This window comes from Cricetulus griseus, chromosome 3 (genome assembly GCF_003668045.3).
Source record: "Cricetulus griseus strain 17A/GY chromosome 3, alternate assembly CriGri-PICRH-1.0, whole genome shotgun sequence".
Taxonomy (NCBI): domain Eukaryota; kingdom Metazoa; phylum Chordata; class Mammalia; order Rodentia; family Cricetidae; genus Cricetulus; species Cricetulus griseus.
Window position 1 is genome coordinate 2,062,501 of NC_048596.1, and position 17,720 is coordinate 2,080,220.

Genomic DNA, 17,720 nt, shown 5'->3' on the forward strand with positions numbered 1-17,720 from the left:
CTTGTGCATGACAGGCAAGCTCTATCGACTGACTGAGCTACATCATCAGTCCCCATATTAGAGCATTGAAAAGAGATGAATATAAATCTCCTACAGGAGGCAAAATCCATTTGTCTCAAACACTCAGTTTTCTGTACCATGGGAGCCCCGCTAGACAGATTGTCCTCTCTCGGGCTGAGCCAGACTGCAGGGTTGACCAGAAGGCTACTTGCTGGTCTCAGCCTTGTATCTGGGCACTGGGTAGGGAGGCTCAGGCCCAGCAGGGAAGATAACTGTCTCCCCTAGGACAGAGCCACAGAACCCCAGAGTTTTCTTTAGTCCATCTAGGCCCCACGTCCAAAGGCATGACTTCTCATTCTGCAGGTAGAGAGGTACCCTCTAGGGCTCAGTTCTCAGGCCAAATGCCCACCTGAGACACCTGAAGTGAGGCCAGTAAGCCCTTTCAGAAAGTTCAAGGCCAAGTCGTGAGCCCTTAACATAAAGACAAGAAACAAGCAAGGATAATGCAGTATGTCCACATCCCTGAGCACATTATTTCCAGCAGCCAAGTGGAAATCACTACTACCCACCCCGCCTTAGAACTAGCCTTAACTTCAAGAACTCAGGAGCCCCACCTGCGGCAATGAGGATGTATGGATCCTTCAGCAGGATGGTTAGGGGTGTCCCCTTCTGACTCTGCCAGGCAAAAAACAGAGGTTAGAGAGAGTTACCTGGGCCACACTCCAGCCTTTACCTCCCAGTTTCTTACCTCTGGCTGCACCCGTGATGGCTGGAGCACAAAGAGCTGAATGGCTACAAAGCAAAAATACAGATGACTCTTGAAAAGTGAATATGTCCCAGGCACATGCCACCATTAGAGAGGCTAAGTAAGACTACAGCCACTCACCTCCATCCAAGAGCACCAAGGCTGCTAGAACCAGGAAGGGAGCTGTCTTCCCCACAAACTCATAGAGCACGCTCCCAAAGGGTGGTCCCACTACAGGAAGAGAGAGATCCACAAGACAGCCATGGTAAGCGGGTACCCTCTCCCCACAGGAGAAAACACCCATTTGATTCTTATGTTTTGCTCCCTGAAAGATCTGAGGTGACAGCATACATTCAACTTAGTATCAGGTTGAACTCCCCCCAGGTATGTTTTCCCCGAAGGGATGGGAAGGACCTCACAAGAGCATCCTCCAAGGCCCAGGGCCTGAAGCAAATGAGGTAGGCCAAGAGCTGTGTCGGCTCTGCAGCACAGAAGGGCTACAGATCCATTTGATTGCTCCCAGCAGACATGAGAAGCACTGGCTCCAGAGAGAAGGAAGATGTCAAAGACAGGGAAAAATCCAACTCTCCTTCAGGAAAAGTATCTGTCCCCTGGCCTGGGATGTCAGCCAGCCAGGGCAGGGGTGATGGCAGATACAGAAGGCTGGAAGTTTCTCTCAGGTTATAATGCAGACTTTTTTGAGAAGAGGAGATCTCACAGACCATCCTACTCAATTCTGTGTTTTATATTGGAGCCTACAAGGTTTGGGGACAGAGGCCAGGGAAGGGGAGATTCTTTCCGAAGGAGACCGCCCACCTTGTCCCAAAAACTCTGTAGAGGTAAAAAAATAGAAACAGGAGGGCTGATGTCTGTTCACAGGAATGTGGCTGTGGCCTCAGTGTGGCCAGGGCTAATGGCCAGGAGAACTGTAACCCAACGCCCGCGGTCCTACCTTCACAGTGACTACTACATACCTAAGACTCCCATGGCCAGGCCGCCCAAAGCAATCCCCATGGCGTTACCCCTCTCCTCATCGTCTGTGTACACACTGGCCAGCATGCCCATTCCTAGACAGAGGAAGACCCGGTCAGTGCCCCGGCACTGGGGACACCGGAAACATCGTCCACGGCGTGCTCCCTCTCTGCTCCCCATCCTCCCTCCATTCCCATGACATCCTCCCTCCATCCTCCCTCCCTGTCCTCCCTCCCCATCCTCCCTCCCCGTCCTCCCTCCCCGTCCTCCCTTCCCATCCTCCCTCCCCATCCCTCCTCCCCATGGCGTCCTCCTTCCCCGTCCTTCCTCCCCATGGCGTCCTCCCTCCCCCGGGCTCCCTGCCCCCTGGTGTTCCCGTGCCCTACCAGCCACGGATGAGCAAGAGGAGCCAATTCCCTGCAGGGACCTGGCGATCAGCAGGAAGGCATAACTGCTGGAGAAGGCAAACACTGCCAAGAGAAGAGGCCCAGGCCCTCATATCAAGGTCATGCCCCTGCCCACAAGACAGGGGTGTGGCAACATCGTGTGATTCTGGAACCCACCCTTAAACTCATGAGTATGCCCATGCTTGAAGCCGTGGGATTCTGGAACCCACCCTTAAACTCATGAGTATGCCATGCTTGAAGCCGCGGGATTCTGGAACCCGCCCTTAAACTCATGAGTATGCCATGCTTGAAGCCGCGTGATTCTGGAACCCACCCTTAAACTCATGAGTATGCCATGCTTGAAGCCGTGGGATTCTGGAACCCACCCTTAAACTCATGAGTATGCCATGCTTGAAGCCGCGGGATTCTGGAACCCGCCCTTAAACTCATGAGTATGCCCATGCTTGAAGCCGTGGGCTGATTCATGGAGCCCCCCCCCCATTTCTGTACTATTGCCAGTACAGTATCCCCTCCTCTCTCAGGTCTAGTCTGATTCCCAGCTCACAGGAGACACGGCTCCTTCCAAGACTGGAATGCAGAAGGCAAACAGCAGATACTTACTAACTGTCGAGATAAACATGATGCAGAATCCAGCAAACATAGGAATCGGATAGCCAATTCTGAAAGACACAGACGACAAGAAGAGGCTGATGATGGCCAGCTGCTTTTGTAAGGCTTTATATTGATTTTGCAGCCGTTATCCGTTTGGGATCAGCTGGATAAGTGGTCTGTCGACTTGTCTGAAAATTCATATACTCAGTGTTTCCTACGTGACCTTTCTGTGTTTGACAGTCTTAGAATATGAATACACTTATGGGCTGCCACTCTGGATGGAAATTTCTCTGGAATAAATGTTAACACAATATTGGCAAGTAAACCCAAACACATCTAAAAGACGGAGAGCCTATTTCTGTCATCGTTGTTATTATTATCATTAGTGTAGACTTTACAAGAACTTCTCCAAAGGGACAACTGTCGGTCAAAGCAGATGCCGGGCACCTCTGCCTCTTTGATAAAAGCCCATCAAGTGAGCCACCTGGCAAGAGAAACAGAGGCATCAGAAATCAGATGCTAAGGTTTGTCTTCCTGCTGACCACATTGAAACTGGCCTAGAAAGGCCACCGGTCTCATGCAAAAAGTCTTAAGTCCAAGTTGCTTGGTAGGACCAATGTTCACTGAGGATCCTGGCACCAGGACACATTGTATCAGGAAGGTGTAATATGTCTGCTTAGGTACATATCCCCCACCCCCACCCCAGACAAGTCTCCTTTGGTTTCCATGGAGAGAAAAGGCTATCACCCTGAACCTGAATACAGAAAGGTGTCCATGTGTAACTGTCTACCAGGGAACCTGAAACAGAAAAGTCTTCAGAAACTTCATTTGCTCCTCATTCATGTGTGTGTGTGTGTGTGTGTGTGTGTGTGTGTGTGTGTGTGTGTGTGTGTGTGTGATGTGAGTCAGAAGTCAACCTCTAGTGTCATCCATGAGAATGCCATCTACCTCCTTTGAAATATCTCCTACTTCCCAGGAGCTCCTCAGGTAGGCTAGACTTGCTGATCAGCAAGCCCCCAGGGTCCATTCCCCTGGACCTGCTCCCCCAGCACTGGGATTACAGCTTCATGTCACCAGGCCAAGCATTTGTACATTGGTCTAGGGACCAAACTCAGGTCCTCATGCTCAAAAGGCAAGCGCTTTACTGACTGAGCCATCTCTCCAGCCTCTCCCCTCCACTCTGTTCCATTTTCCCCTTTCCTCTCCTGTGTGGGCAGGAGCATGGCAGCAGCTACCAAGAACCTCTGTCCTGGAGGTAACAACAACCCTGCCTAAGCTACTGTCCTGTGGCTGGTTCCCCCTACCTAGGGAAGCTCACAGCTCCCCAGGCCTCTTCTCCCTCCAACCTGGAATCCCAGGGACCTGAAAAGGGAACAAACTAACCCCAGAAATAAGAAAGCCAAACATGAGCAAGTCATGTCCAGGCCTGCATTCAAAGTGCCTTCTAGTCCAGACCATCACTCAAAGTGTCCCCTCAGTACCTCCTTGTGAAGGCTTGATACCCAGCCCCACAAGCAGTCACACAGCTAGCCCACATGGCTTCCTAAGAGTGGCTGACCACTGCCTCATTTCACAGATGGGGAAACGAGGACATGAAAAGGTGACTTGTCAAATGTCATTAGGGCTAACTGTTCTTGGGCTATACCCTCCAGGTCAGGGTATTTCCTTGTAAATTTGGCAACTTCATTGGGTAGCCAGAGGTCATAGATGTGGTTTTGAGTGGGATCTTTTCAACAATTCTTTTGTCATAGATTGTGTACATGTGCACATGTGTGTGGACACATGTGTGTATGTGTACACATGTGTGTGCACATATACACATGTGCACACACCCACAGAGGGCCCAGAGGAAGATGCCAAGTGTCCAATTCTATTATTTTTTGCTGTATTCCCTTGAGACAGAGTCTCTCACAAAACATAGTGCTCACCATCTCTGCTAAGGTGACCTGCCAGTGAGCTCCTAGGAGCTACCTGTCTCTTCATGGAGCCCTTGGGCCCCCAGGAGCATCCCTGCAACCCCTTAAGACATCTGTGATCCCTCTGCCGATTACAGGCAGAAGCTCTTGGTAGTTTCAGGACAAAACAGCCCTTTTTGTGTAGCCCTTGTACCTCTAGTGACATCATACCTAGTCTACAGTCTATCCAGTTGTCCTGGTCACCTTTCAGAGAACACCTGCTGAGGGATGGGACCTTCTTCTGGTGACTGTACCCAGGGCCCAGCAATCTGATGGCCCAAGGTTCTCACTTCGTTCTTCAAGGTAGCTGGTTTATATACCTACTTTTCAGGTGGCCAACACTGCAGCTCAGGGACACTGGGGGAGGAAACAGGACCACATCTGAGGTGGTGGGTATACTGAGGCAGGGCAGGAAGACATGAGACATGGGAAGGGGAAAGAGTCCTTAATTGCAGAGTTGCAGTGAACTCTCTCAGCAGCTGAGAGTCAATTAACATCTGCCCTGAAGGTTGCTAACATGGAGAAGATGCTCTTTTTATATAAAGGGATCACAAACAAGAATGTTAAAGTAGCAGTGTCCTGACTCCTCTTTTCCAGACATGAGCCTGACATCGTCTGGGAACTGTGTGCACACACACACACACACACACACACACACACACACACACCACACATTCTCACACACACACCATACACACCACACACACACACACCACACATTCTCACACACACACCATACACACCACACACACACCATACACACATACACATATATACACACACCACACACACACACATATATACACACACCACACACACACACATATATACACACACTCACACACCACACACACACTCACACACACACACTCACACACACACCACACACACACACCATACACACACATACATATATACACACACACCACACACACACACATATACACACACTCACACACACACCACACACACACTCACACACACACACTCACACACACACACACCATACACACACATGCATATATACACACACACCACACACACACACATATATATACACACACACCACACACACACACTCACACACACACACCATACACACACATACATATATACATATATATACACACACACACCACACACACACACTCACACACACACACACACACACACACATACATATATACACACACCACACACACACACATATATACACACACACCACACACATACACATACATACACACACATATATACACACACACACCACACACTCACACACACACACACACACACACACACACACACACACACACACACCATACACACACACACACACACACACACACACACACACACACACCTAGAAACTTGTTTTGTTTTCGGTAAAAACATCTTACCTTTCTGTGCAACACTAGTGAGCTACAGTTTTCCTGTCAGCTGACACCCTCCCTACCCAGGGTACCTGAGATACTGTGTTAGCGCTTAAGCTCCTAAGCAACCTCTTGACGGTTTAAGAACCTACTAAAACTGTGCCTAAGGCTATTATTGTAAAGACAGCTGGGTGTCTCTCTGGGATTCTACCCTCACCCCCATCACTACCACTCTTTCTATTAAGCTTAAATCTGCTTTGAATTCTTCTTAATAAATTCTAACTCTGCTTCATCCTGAAATTCCTTTCTGTGTCAAAGTCAAGAACCCCGACTCCACCTGAGTGCAATTTTGGTAAAGAAACTCCTCAGGACGCCAGGCAACAACATGGAGCACATGTCACTGCTGCTGACAGCCTCACAGCTGTGCATGCAAATCCCAGGACAGTGAATCCAATGCCTGACGGGACAGAGGGCACAGGATCTCATTACAAACCTCAGGGCTGTGTGCCTAGACCTGGGTCTTTTCACCAAGCTCAGAGCTATTGTGATGTTTGTTTTTAGCAAATCCTTTGGGATTCTAACAAAACAAGTAGTGGATGACAGAATGACCAAGCTGGAGGGAACCACAAAAGCCAACTATCTGTCCACTCCAAAAGCTATGCACACACCTGGGCTTAGGGTGCTCTCTTTACTTAGCCCAACACACATGTGCTCCACACGCTACAATGGCCAAGCTGCAAACAGAATGGTCAAGCAGTCACCTTGGCAACACGGGTGCTCAGCCCCAAGTTAAGAAGATTGAATGGGCACCTGGTCGGATGCCACCCTCAGTCAGATTCTCTTAGCTCTCTGAAGAGATGTCCTGTGCTGGGGGCCTTGAGCAGTGAAGGGCCACAACAACCTTCCTCCTTCCCCACAACGGCTCTGAAATGGACAGGGACTCAAGTGACATGAGTCATCACTGGCTGAGTTTTCTCTCTTGTCTCAACCCAAGGCCATCTCAATTAAAGTATTATTAGCAAAGCTAGATCTGATTCAGCAAACCTTAAATCCTTATCACCCTCCCCCCTTGTGAGTCATGCTGGACCACAGAAATTCTCTACACAGTACCAGGAACAATTGATCCAATTTGAATGTGACCAAAAAATCATATATTGACTCCCTCAGAAGACATCTACAACAATAGATGTTATACTGGCTGAAAAAACAAAAAACAAAACAAAAAAAAAACCTAACGAGTGGAGAAACCCCATGCCCTCATTTGCTTTCTAGTGTTTAGAAGAACACCGTGATCAAACGCAGCTTGGGGAGGAAAGCGTTCATTTGGCTTACATGTCTCAATCACTGAGGGAAATCAGGACAAGAACTCAGGCAGGAGCAGAAGCAGGAACCACGAAGGAATAATGCTTACTGACTTGCTGCCCATGGCTTGCTCAACCTGCTTTCTCATAAAACCCAGGACCAGAGGTGGCACGATCCTAGGCCCTCCCACATCAATCATTTGTCAAGGAAATGCCCCCAAAGACTTGCCTACATATAGGCCAGTCTGATGGGGACAATTTCGCAGAGGTCCCCCTTTCCAAGGTAAGCCTAGTTTGCATCAAATTGATAAAAACTAACCAACATGCCCTCTGACAATTAATTCTTCTATAATGCTAATTGTTCCTTTTTACCAGACTAACACAGACTCTCTTCTCAGCTCCCCGAGACCACAGTATCATCCCTTCAATCATAGTAAATGACAGAGAAGAAGGATATAAATAAGGACCCTGTAGAAGGTGACCTGTCACCCGCAGAGGCACGGTCTCCTTTTCAATAATGTCTGTACACCCCTAAAAGGTACAACAGGAAATGAATGTCAAGAAACAGTAATATCTTAAATTCACTCAGCTATTACAGGAAGTTGGTTCAGCATTTAGGAAATGAAATTCTTAAGCCCAGCCCTTGGGTCTGCTGGAGTTCCGACTGTTTGTATGCAGGGACCTGTGTGGACCACACACCTGCCTGGGTTTGAGTCCCAGTGCTCAAGCAGCAGAACGCTCTAATTCTGTTCCTGGTTCCTTCTGGCTTCAGTGTGAGAAGCCCATCGTGAGCCCAGTGTTCCACCCTTACCCATCCCAGTGATGTCTAGGACGGGAGATCCCTTTCCCAAACAGCTGGTTTCCCTGTCTGCAGATGATCTGAAAAGGTCACTGCTTCTTTCTACAAAGCCTACTTCAGACCAAGCGGCTGAAACTGGAGGAAAAAAAAATAACCCAAGAAGATTTCAGAAAGCTTTTATGCCCTGTGGCTTCCTGCCTGTCATTCAGATGTTAGCTAAGGTCTGCAAGGAAGAAATAACTGCTTTCAAATATACTGGGTAACTATGGAAATAAATTAAGCCACTGGCACTGGCTTGATCAAAAGCAGACCACCCAGACAACGACAGGCTCAGAAGGAAGTGAAGGGAGGCGGCTCCCAGTGATGTGGTGACTGCTCCCAGGCCGTTTGCTGGCTTTGAAGGAGCACTTGGTTCCAAAGATGCAACTACTATTTAAAGTGGGAACCGAAGAAGTCAAGACATAGCAACTACGTCCTGGACTGGGGGTGTAGCTTAGCATCTGAACTTTAACCTTTTCACTAAAAAGGAGAGGGGAGGAGAGAGGGGCAGACAGAGCCCACTGTTGCCTGATTTATGAGAGAGGAAGGTACCAGTGTTTTCATGTTGTCTTTCTAGAGCATTCCTTTTATACACATACACGCCTTTTGTTGATTTTATTTTTCTTTTCTTTACATACTAATCCCAGCGCCCCCTCCATCCCCTCCCCCTGCTCTCCACACCTTCCCCTCATCTGCTCCTCAGAGAGGGTAAGGACTCTGATGGGAGTCAATGAGTTCTGTCCCGTCACCACCCTGAGGCAGGACCAGGGATCTCCCCTCCCTCATGTCTAGGCTGAGCAAGGTATCTCTCCATAGGAAAGGGGATCCAGAAAAGCCAGCTCATGCATTAGGCATCGCTCTTGGTCTCACTGCCAGTGCCCCACAAACTGCCGAAGCCTCCCACTGTCATCTGCATTGGGGGGCCTGGTTCAGAGTCCCACGCAGATTCCCCAGCTGTCAGTCCAGAGTCGGTGAGCTCCCACTAGCTCAGGTCAGCTGTCTCTGTGGGTTTGCCCCATTATGGTCTCGACCCCTTTGCCACACATGATTTTTATGTATTTTTATGTACATAAAAATCAATTATTAGTTCAAATGATGACGGGGTCACTAGTAGGATCCTGCTGTCTCCTTTGAGATACAGTTACCATTATGGAATGAACAGTTCAACTAGAATTACAAAACAAATCCCATGAGCCTCCATTTAGGGAAATGTGCCAAACCCCCGAGACATTAGAACTTGTTACTGGATACGTGAAAAGTAAGTACATATTCCAAAAGTCAAGTGTCCTTCCTTCTCTGACCTGTCACACAGTGGCTGCAAGTACACAATAGCCCAAGTATAAATAAAACAAGAAAAGTGTGCAGCCAAGGCTTGCCCAAAATGGTCATGTTGTGTTCTCAAAATCCAGTATGAAATAGTATCCCAATATTTCAAACAACAGACAAACAGCCTATCATGTGTGTTACCACAGGAAAGCCACTATGCTGACACCACCTTGGTCGCAAATACCAAAATGGGAGTGGATACTGTGTGATGCAGAGTGTCTGGACTCACAGTGGGCTCCTCTTAAGTGAACACTTAAGATTAAAAAGTATGCCTTTACCCATTCATCTTGGCCCAGAAAGGGCCCAAGGAGATGGTGAGAGTAACAATTTTAGACAAACTGTATCATATGGAGCCAGAAAGAACTGGAGGGGCAGGAAGCCAGCTTAGAGACAAGTGTGTCTGCTCTGTCACACTGCAGTTGTGTGGTATTAGTTTTTCCTGTGCCATAAGCTCACTTTACCTCTAAAATTCTAGGACTGGAACAGAGGCCCGGTAAAGCCAGCAAGGTGTTTTTATGGCTTTGTAACCAGGAATGTAGGCACCATGCACTGCCATTTAGGCATTGGTGTTTACAACACAGAATGTGAGTTATACATAACTCTTCAATCAGAAACATGTCTGTCAATTTTAAAACGCTGTTTTAAACACATTTGTTTACAACACTGAAAATGTGAGTCATACCTCTTGTTGGTAAGTGGAAGCGGGATTGGAACAAATTACATCAAGACTGTTTGCAGTGCCTCCCAGGGCGACTGGGAGAGCTATGCCGACGAACTTGCCCTTCTATGTTAGTTGCCATCTGAACAATGGCCCGGAACAGAGCCATTTTGAAGGGATAACAGAGTTCACCTGATTGCTCTGTATCAGTCAATATAAAAATGTTTGCATTTCTGCGTTCCCAGGCAGCACCAGAATAAAAAACAAAACAAAACAAAAAAATGTGTTTCAAAGTAATGAATAGCCAGGACAAACAGTTTGGGGTTTGCTCTATCTCATTTCCAAAATGGACTGCTCACCATAAGATTAGGCTACAATTCACACACTCAAAGCAAAATTGGGATTTCTTGGAAGACAGCCTGAGACACAAATCTAAGTAGCTTCAACCTTAAAGCTTTAGGGCAGTGGTTCTCAACCTTCCTAATGCCTCAACCCTTTAATACAGTCCCTCGTGTTGTGGTGACCCCCCAACTATAAAATTATTTTGCTGCTACTTCATAACTATAACATTGCTACTGTTATGAACTGTAATGTAAATATCTGGGTTTTTGATCCACTGTGAAAGAGTTGCTTGACCCTGGGGTCACGACCCATAGGTCAAGAACTTCAGCTTTAGGGGATGTTTAAGAGGGGAGAGTCTCACTGGCTTAAACAAGCTGCTTCTCAAAGACATAAGTAAAACATTAAAAACAATATTAGGATTTTGAAAGCGGTTTGTTCGTGACTCCCACTTGCAAGATTGGAATATTCGCCTCACTTCAGCAAGTTGGCTAAGCATTACCCAGTGCCTAGTCATGTTCCCACCTAAGTGATTGGCAGGGCATCATTACGATAATGTCCTCAATTTTCCCATGTAGCATTCGAGCTGTTTGCTCTGTCAGAACACAAAACCCTGAGCCGTTTTTCTGTAATTATACCAGATGCATTTAAAGAAGTGCTCTTAGTCTTGAAAAAGAAAAGAAACAAGCCTGCGCGTGACTCCCGAGCTTTGTTTGGTTTTGTCCTGGAGAACAGAGGAGGGGCAGAGTGTCACCTCCATAACGGGGCTTCTCGGTGGTGCTCACTCAATCATGCCCGGGTTCAATGGCTTAGCACACTGTGTATGGAAGCCATGCAGTATTGCTTGGAGGACAGGAGGGCTTGCTGGAGCCTGGGTGGTTAACACAGGCTTGGTGGTGGTAGTACCCAGTCCACAATAACACCCTGCAACAGGAATCGAGCTCTCTGTCTCTCCCTGTGAGTTCCTCAGCCAGAAGCTGGTGCTGAGGGACAGCAAGAGCTGTCATACCTTCTCTGATCCTCTGAGGTCACCTCAGGCCTTCTCAGCTCACAAACCTTGAACCCCGGAGAAGCACAGGGCTCTGCTCTTATTGGGGCTTTCCTTAGTTCTCCGATATAGTTGCTATCTTCAATGCTGCGTAACATTTGAACACAGGGCCCACATTTTCACTTTACACCGTACCCCACAAACTATCTGAACACTTGCTCCTTGCTGCTTGGCTCACAAATTCTTCATTGTGTGGCTCTGGGATCTGAAATAACTCACTGCTCCCAGAGTTACTGCCTGTGTCTCTGGTCTAGCACTTGAGACCTGGTAGCTGCACCTAGGGACCCCTTCCTGACCTCTGCCCTGCCCCTCCTTCTTAGGATCACACTATCCTCCAAGCTCCTGTCCTTGCCTTTTCTAGTCTGTGTTACAGCTATGGGCCTGAAATGATGGTCACTCCCCTCTCCATCACTGTAAAAAACAAGACAGAAATCTTGCATATGTAGCTGAGGCTAGACTACTATTTGTTATGTAGCCTAGACTGGCCTTTGTCTCAAGGCAGTCCTCCTAGATCGGTCTCCCAAATAATGGAATTACAACCTAACTCCACTAGCTCTCCCTCCTCACAGCTGACATCTTCAGGATGCCAGTATCCTGGGTTCCGAGTCTCCAAGAGAGAACCAGGCCACCTTGGCCGGAGAAGGACACTTGCTGGATGGCTGCCAACAATGCATTCCAAACAATTCTTACCTTCTAGGTTAACTCAAAACCAACTTCAGTGGCTTGGGTTCTCTTCCCTTACAGTATGAGGGACAAAATGGAGTGACCGACAGCAGGGAGAGAACCTATCCCAGAATTTCCACGTCAGCTCAGGTTTAACCCATGAGGCAGGCCGTTGGTCTCTCCCACACGTCATCTGAACAGGGTTAGATCTTTCATCATGGTAGTCCTAAAATAATGCACCCTGGCTTTCAGCTTTCTTTTCTGTTTGTTGTGTGTTTGTTTTTGCTTTCCGTTGTTGTTTTGTTTTGAGGTAGGGGTCACATGTAGCTCGGGCTGGCCTTAAACATGCTATGTAGCCAAGGATGACCTAGGACTTACTTTTCTCCTGCCTCCCCCTCCTGAATGCTGGGATGACCATCACGGGTTACCATGCAGTACTGAAGGTTGAACCTCGGGTTCCATGTATACCAGGCTAGCACTCTACCTGCTGAGCTACAGCCCCAGCCCTAACCTTAGTTTTTTCTAATCAGTCTCAGAGGTGGGGAGCCATGTGACCATGATGGCTATGATCACTGAAGAGCCTCTGCTACCCACGAGCATCTGTGAAGATGTGAACTGTGCACTTAGAAGAGCCCATGCTTTCTTCCTTCTGTCACGTTTCCTATATTAGTACCTTTAAGGCAACAGAAGGAGGATAGGTAAGTAAATATGGAGCTCTGCTTACTGAAGATGAAGACACCAGGCTCAGGTGTTTGGTTTCTCTGACCCACCATCCACCAATTCTCCACATTCTGACAGATGAGCAAGCAGCAGGCTGCAGGGAGGTGAAGTAGAAGCGGGTACCCTCACAGGCTTCACCCCGAGGTACACGTGTGGCTTACCTGTTGGTCAGCAGTCCGATGAATGGGTTGGTAAGGAGCTGGACAGTGGCTTTGGAGGCAAACAGCAGCCCAACTTGCACGTTTTCATTCAGGAGGTCTTTGTCTTTGCTTGGACAGTCCGAAGGGACAGTGGAGGTGTTGGTCACTATGTGCTGTGTGGTGGCCTTGTATGGCTGCTCCCCTGGGAAGCCCCTGGAGGCATTTCTGGTGACATTTCCAGTGATGGGAATGGTAGCGTTGTCATAGTAAGAGAATATGCCCTGGAAGCTTCCTGAGGTGGAGGCTGTGAGTGCTGCCTTGGTGGTCTGGATTTCTGTAGTATTTTTCTCATGCTCGATGCTGTACAGGTAACTGGGTATGATGGGAACTAGGGACCATGACGGGGAGAGAATTAATTATCACATCAGAACCTTTTCTGAGACAAAGGCCATAAGAATTAATGTCCTATGAAAAGACAAATGAAACCCAGAAAAGTGGACCATGTGCCCCAGAAGAGGGAACCATGTTCAGACGACATGCATGGAACAGTTTCATATTGCTTAGTCTGAGAGATTAGATAGATAGATAGATGGATAGATAGATAGATACATACATAGATAGATGGATGGATGATAGATAGCAAATCTGAGGGTTCCAACATGCCCACGGGGTGGCAGCTGCATCCGTATGCCTGGCCACAGAGATGTCTATAGTTTGTAGGGGTTTCTCATTACAGAATTCCTTCAAAGGAATATGCTGAACAGGCAAAACCCTGTCCAAAGAAAGTCAGTGCTAACCTGGGGTCAGAGAGCTTCCACAGACTTCAAAACAGATGAAGCAAGGAAATGGACATCTAAATTCATTATGCACTGTGGGGGTGGGGGAAAAACCAGCCCTTGCAGGCGTGATATACTGGACATTCTCAACAGATCAACTGCGCCGCTGGAGCAGTTGCAGGTTTCCAAGGCCTTCACTGAGAATCCCTTAGGCTTCTATTGTCAAAAAAGCAAAAGTGCTTAACATGCTACAAGCTCTGGGCACACCAGGAACATGGGCCACTGAAGACAGAGGCCAGCTGAGCCCCTGGCTCCCTATGAATCCCACAGTGGACTCTCCTGAGCTGGAAACAACAGAGCCTCTCAGACTCTGCAAGCGGTGGTGGGGAGTGGGGAGGAAATGACTCACCACCTGAGAGTCTGAATGAAAACCAAATTTTTCTGTTTCGTTGAAACTAGGTTTTCAAAAAGAGCATTAGGTCTTTCACCACTCTAACCCTAAAGTAAAACACCTTGACTTTCAGCTTTTTTTTCTTGTTTGTTGTGTATTTGGGGTTTTTTTATTTTCTTTTTTGTTTTAAGATAGGGTCACATGTAGCCCAGGCTGGCCTTAGTCTGTTTGAGGAACTAAGAGGCCTTGGTTTTGAACCATTTGGTCTGAACCTGTCATTTTAGGAGAAAGTATCTGACCAGCACCTTCGCAGTCACACTCTCACCGAGTCCTGCCTCCACCACAAGGAACCCTCAGATAAAATACACTTAAATGTCACTTGCTTTTCTTCAGAGCTAGATGGCGACCTGCTCATTCAGTCGTCCACCAACTATTAACCCACCTTTCAGTAGCCTAGCAATTGTCCTAAGAGGGCGGCAGGCAACTCTGCATTGCTCCACTTTGACAGAAATCTTCTTCATCGCAGTGAAAGTGGGCAAAGGGAAGCAGGCAATTATCAGGAGGAAACACAACTTCTGGTGCTTATCGGATGTCACGGGTTCTGACCTGACCTCCAGGAAAGAGAAGCCACAAGCGCAGCTTCCAGGAGCAGGGGCGTGGCAGGCTAGTATTCAAGGTTGGGTTTTTGTTTTGTTTTGTTCAACGCTTTCTTCAACTTTTTGTGAGGGCAGAGCTGCTCAGATAAACTGGGGCATATGAGGTGCGAACAGGTTGCCAGGGTCGAGGTGCCTGGACCAAGACCAGGGCCGGGGGGTACAGGGGACCCAGGGCTAGATAATGAGGACAAGGTGTTGGGGACCCAGGGACAGAGTTGCTGAGGATGAGGTGCTAGAGACCCAATGTCACGGATGAGGATGCCGGAGATCGGACAGCTGGGACGCGCGGGCCATACTCACCCACGACGGTGAGCAGCATGTTGTCCAGCAGCAGCGCGAGGAACACGATGAACAGGATCAGCTTGCGCGAGTGGCGGGTGTCCCGCAGCCATCGCAGCAGAGCCAGCTCGCCCAGGGCCATGGCTCTACTGTGCTGCAGGTGCGGGTGCGGTCAGTGGCTGGGACAGCCAGGAGTCCCGCGCCACCCGAAGCACACGGAATCGCGTCCACCAGCCCGGGACGACAGGGAGCGCCGCTCCGCTCAGTGCGGATAACGTCCCTAGGAGCTCCTCCAGAGCCGTCGGGGACCAGACCTGGGACCCAGGGACACTGCCCCTCCCCGCCGCGCCCAGGGTCCTGGGATGCCCGGACCCTGCCCACTGCCTTAGAGGATCCCCGAGGGGTCTCTGCCCTCCTCCGCCTCGCGTACCTCCCGGTCACCTGCCAATGCCTGCTGGGTTCTGGGGATGCACTGCCCGGGTCTCAGTCTGGGCGTCCCCGCGGCTCCAAGTCGCCTTCTCTGCCCCTGCGCCCCAGCGCCCTGCTCAGTTTACCCAGTCCGGCTCTGACGTCACGGACAGCGCGGAGCGGGGGCGGGGGGCTGGGACGCTGGGACGCTGGCCTCCGCCCACCCAGAGCCGCCTCTGGTCCCCAGCCTGGACTTCCGTCACGCGCCCACCCTGGCGGACCCTGGGGACCTGTGCCGGGAAAGAGTGGGGAGGGGAGTCGAGAAGGGAGCTGCAGGGGCTCCGGAGCAGTGTCAGGAGCCCAGAACAAGGAGTCAAGGGTCCTGGCGAAAGTGTCAAGGCCAAGGGGTTGCAGGTGACTCGGGCGTTCTTTATCCCCAGGAGAGCCCGGGAGAAAGTGTGTGGTCTTTGAGCCACCATATCCATAAACGGGCGCCACCATGTCCATACAATGGCCCAAGATGACATGAAGGCTGTGGGGTGCACCCCGGGGTCAGAGTGCAACTTGGGCGGGGGGGGGGGAGATACAGCTCTGACCTTCGGGTGCTATGGAAAAAAAGGAAAGGGGGGACAAAGGGCATGAAGGCAAACGGAGTCCTGCGGAGTTGAGACCTTGCTTAAGAAGGCGGGGCAGCCAGTTTGGGACTCTGGGGCCACCAAGAGCACCTGTGGGTGGGCGGGAGAGCCTGGAACTAGGAGGGTGCGTGGCAAAGCGTACAAGACCCCTTGGTAAGGGAGCTTTCTGCCTTCTGTGCTATGGCAGAACTGGGACTAAAGTGGCAGAGCCCCTGAACAACGGACCTGCTCTGCAGGCTATATCTCAACACACACACACACACACACACACACACACACACACACACACACACACACACACACGGGGCGGAGTGGTTTCTGATGCCCTTCTGTGAGGCCAGAGGATGAGAACTGTGTTTTTGGCCACTTAGCATCCCGGTTTCTGTGGCAGGCTCTCAGCAGAGTCTGGCCTTGTTTTGTTAATGCTCATCTGTTGTCAGCAGGAGCCTGCTTGGAGCAACCTTGTGATGTGTGGTCCTCTCTACTCTCCACTTCTCTTTCCTTTGGAGAGAGACCCCCTGCGCTTCCCACTGTTACCCTCCCCCCCCATGATAAAAGATGTGTGGATGGGAAAAGTAGGTCAGTGACACGGGTCTCTGAAAAATCTCAGAATGTGTGAAACTTAAATATTAAACAGGAGGGAGACGGAGACACAACTCAGGAGGAGAAAGCAGATGGCAGAGAACTGAATTGTGGAGGGATGGAATTTATGGAGCGCCCCAGCGTGTTGGCTCTGGGTCTTCTGGGCACTCTCACCAGATGGCTAGGACCCCAATCTGGTATTTCCTTGATGGCTGAAATATGACTGGTTATATAGGCCTGCCCCACCTTGTTTCTCCCAGCTCTGAAATGAGAATACCCACTGAACCTCCTGCTTGGTGGTAGTGAGGATTAGTGCTGTGGGATGTCTGAATAACAGCCCCCAGCACAGTGTGTGGCGCACACAGAGCACCGCCATCCATTCAGCCAGTTGAGTGGCGCCAACACCAGCACCGTGGTAGATTCTGAAGAGACATTCTTGACCAGAGGAGATCAAGTCTTCCCATTCAGGTATTCATAAAGTAGTCACTTCATAATGGTGGTGGTGGTGTGGGAGGGGAGGGGTGGGGGTGGCAGGCAAGAAACAACACAAAACTCCAGCCCAGCTAACTGGAGAAATGGGGTTCCAGGGAGCACTCCAGACCCACAGAACTCGACCTACACGGGGGTTTCAAAATTTTGGATGCCCCTCATAATCTCTTTTTTAACATTAATTTTTTTCTCTGCATGAGTGTTTTTGCCTACACTTAGGTATGCGCGCCATACACACCTGTGGTACCATAGGTGGCCAGAAGAGGGCATCAGATCTCCTGGGATTGTAGTTAGTGAGCCATCATGTGGGGTCTGGGAACCCACACAGGCTCTTAACTGCCAAGCTCCAGCTCCACCCAAAGTGGCCAAGAAAACCTTTAAAAAAAAAAAAATCAGGGGCTGGAGAGATGGCTCAGAGGTTAAGAGCA

General features: G+C 49.4%; 1 protein-coding gene across 1 annotated transcript in view; it reads right to left on the reverse strand.

Annotated features, from left to right (window-relative positions):
* The window catches only part of Slc18a2 (solute carrier family 18 member A2), a 35,229-nt gene extending 19,909 nt beyond the window's left edge, over positions 1-15,320 (reverse strand). Inside the window, exons 1-8 of the mRNA XM_035441741.1 lie at positions 15,200-15,320; positions 13,098-13,464; positions 2,725-2,783; positions 2,104-2,187; positions 1,720-1,812; positions 887-976; positions 749-792; positions 615-675 (exon numbers count right to left, since the gene is read on the reverse strand). Coding sequence (XP_035297632.1) covers positions 615-675; positions 749-792; positions 887-976; positions 1,720-1,812; positions 2,104-2,187; positions 2,725-2,783; positions 13,098-13,464; positions 15,200-15,320 — 919 coding nt within the window. The remainder of the gene's footprint in view (positions 1-614; positions 676-748; positions 793-886; positions 977-1,719; positions 1,813-2,103; positions 2,188-2,724; positions 2,784-13,097; positions 13,465-15,199) is intronic.
* Positions 15,321-17,720: the final 2,400 nt, after the last annotated feature.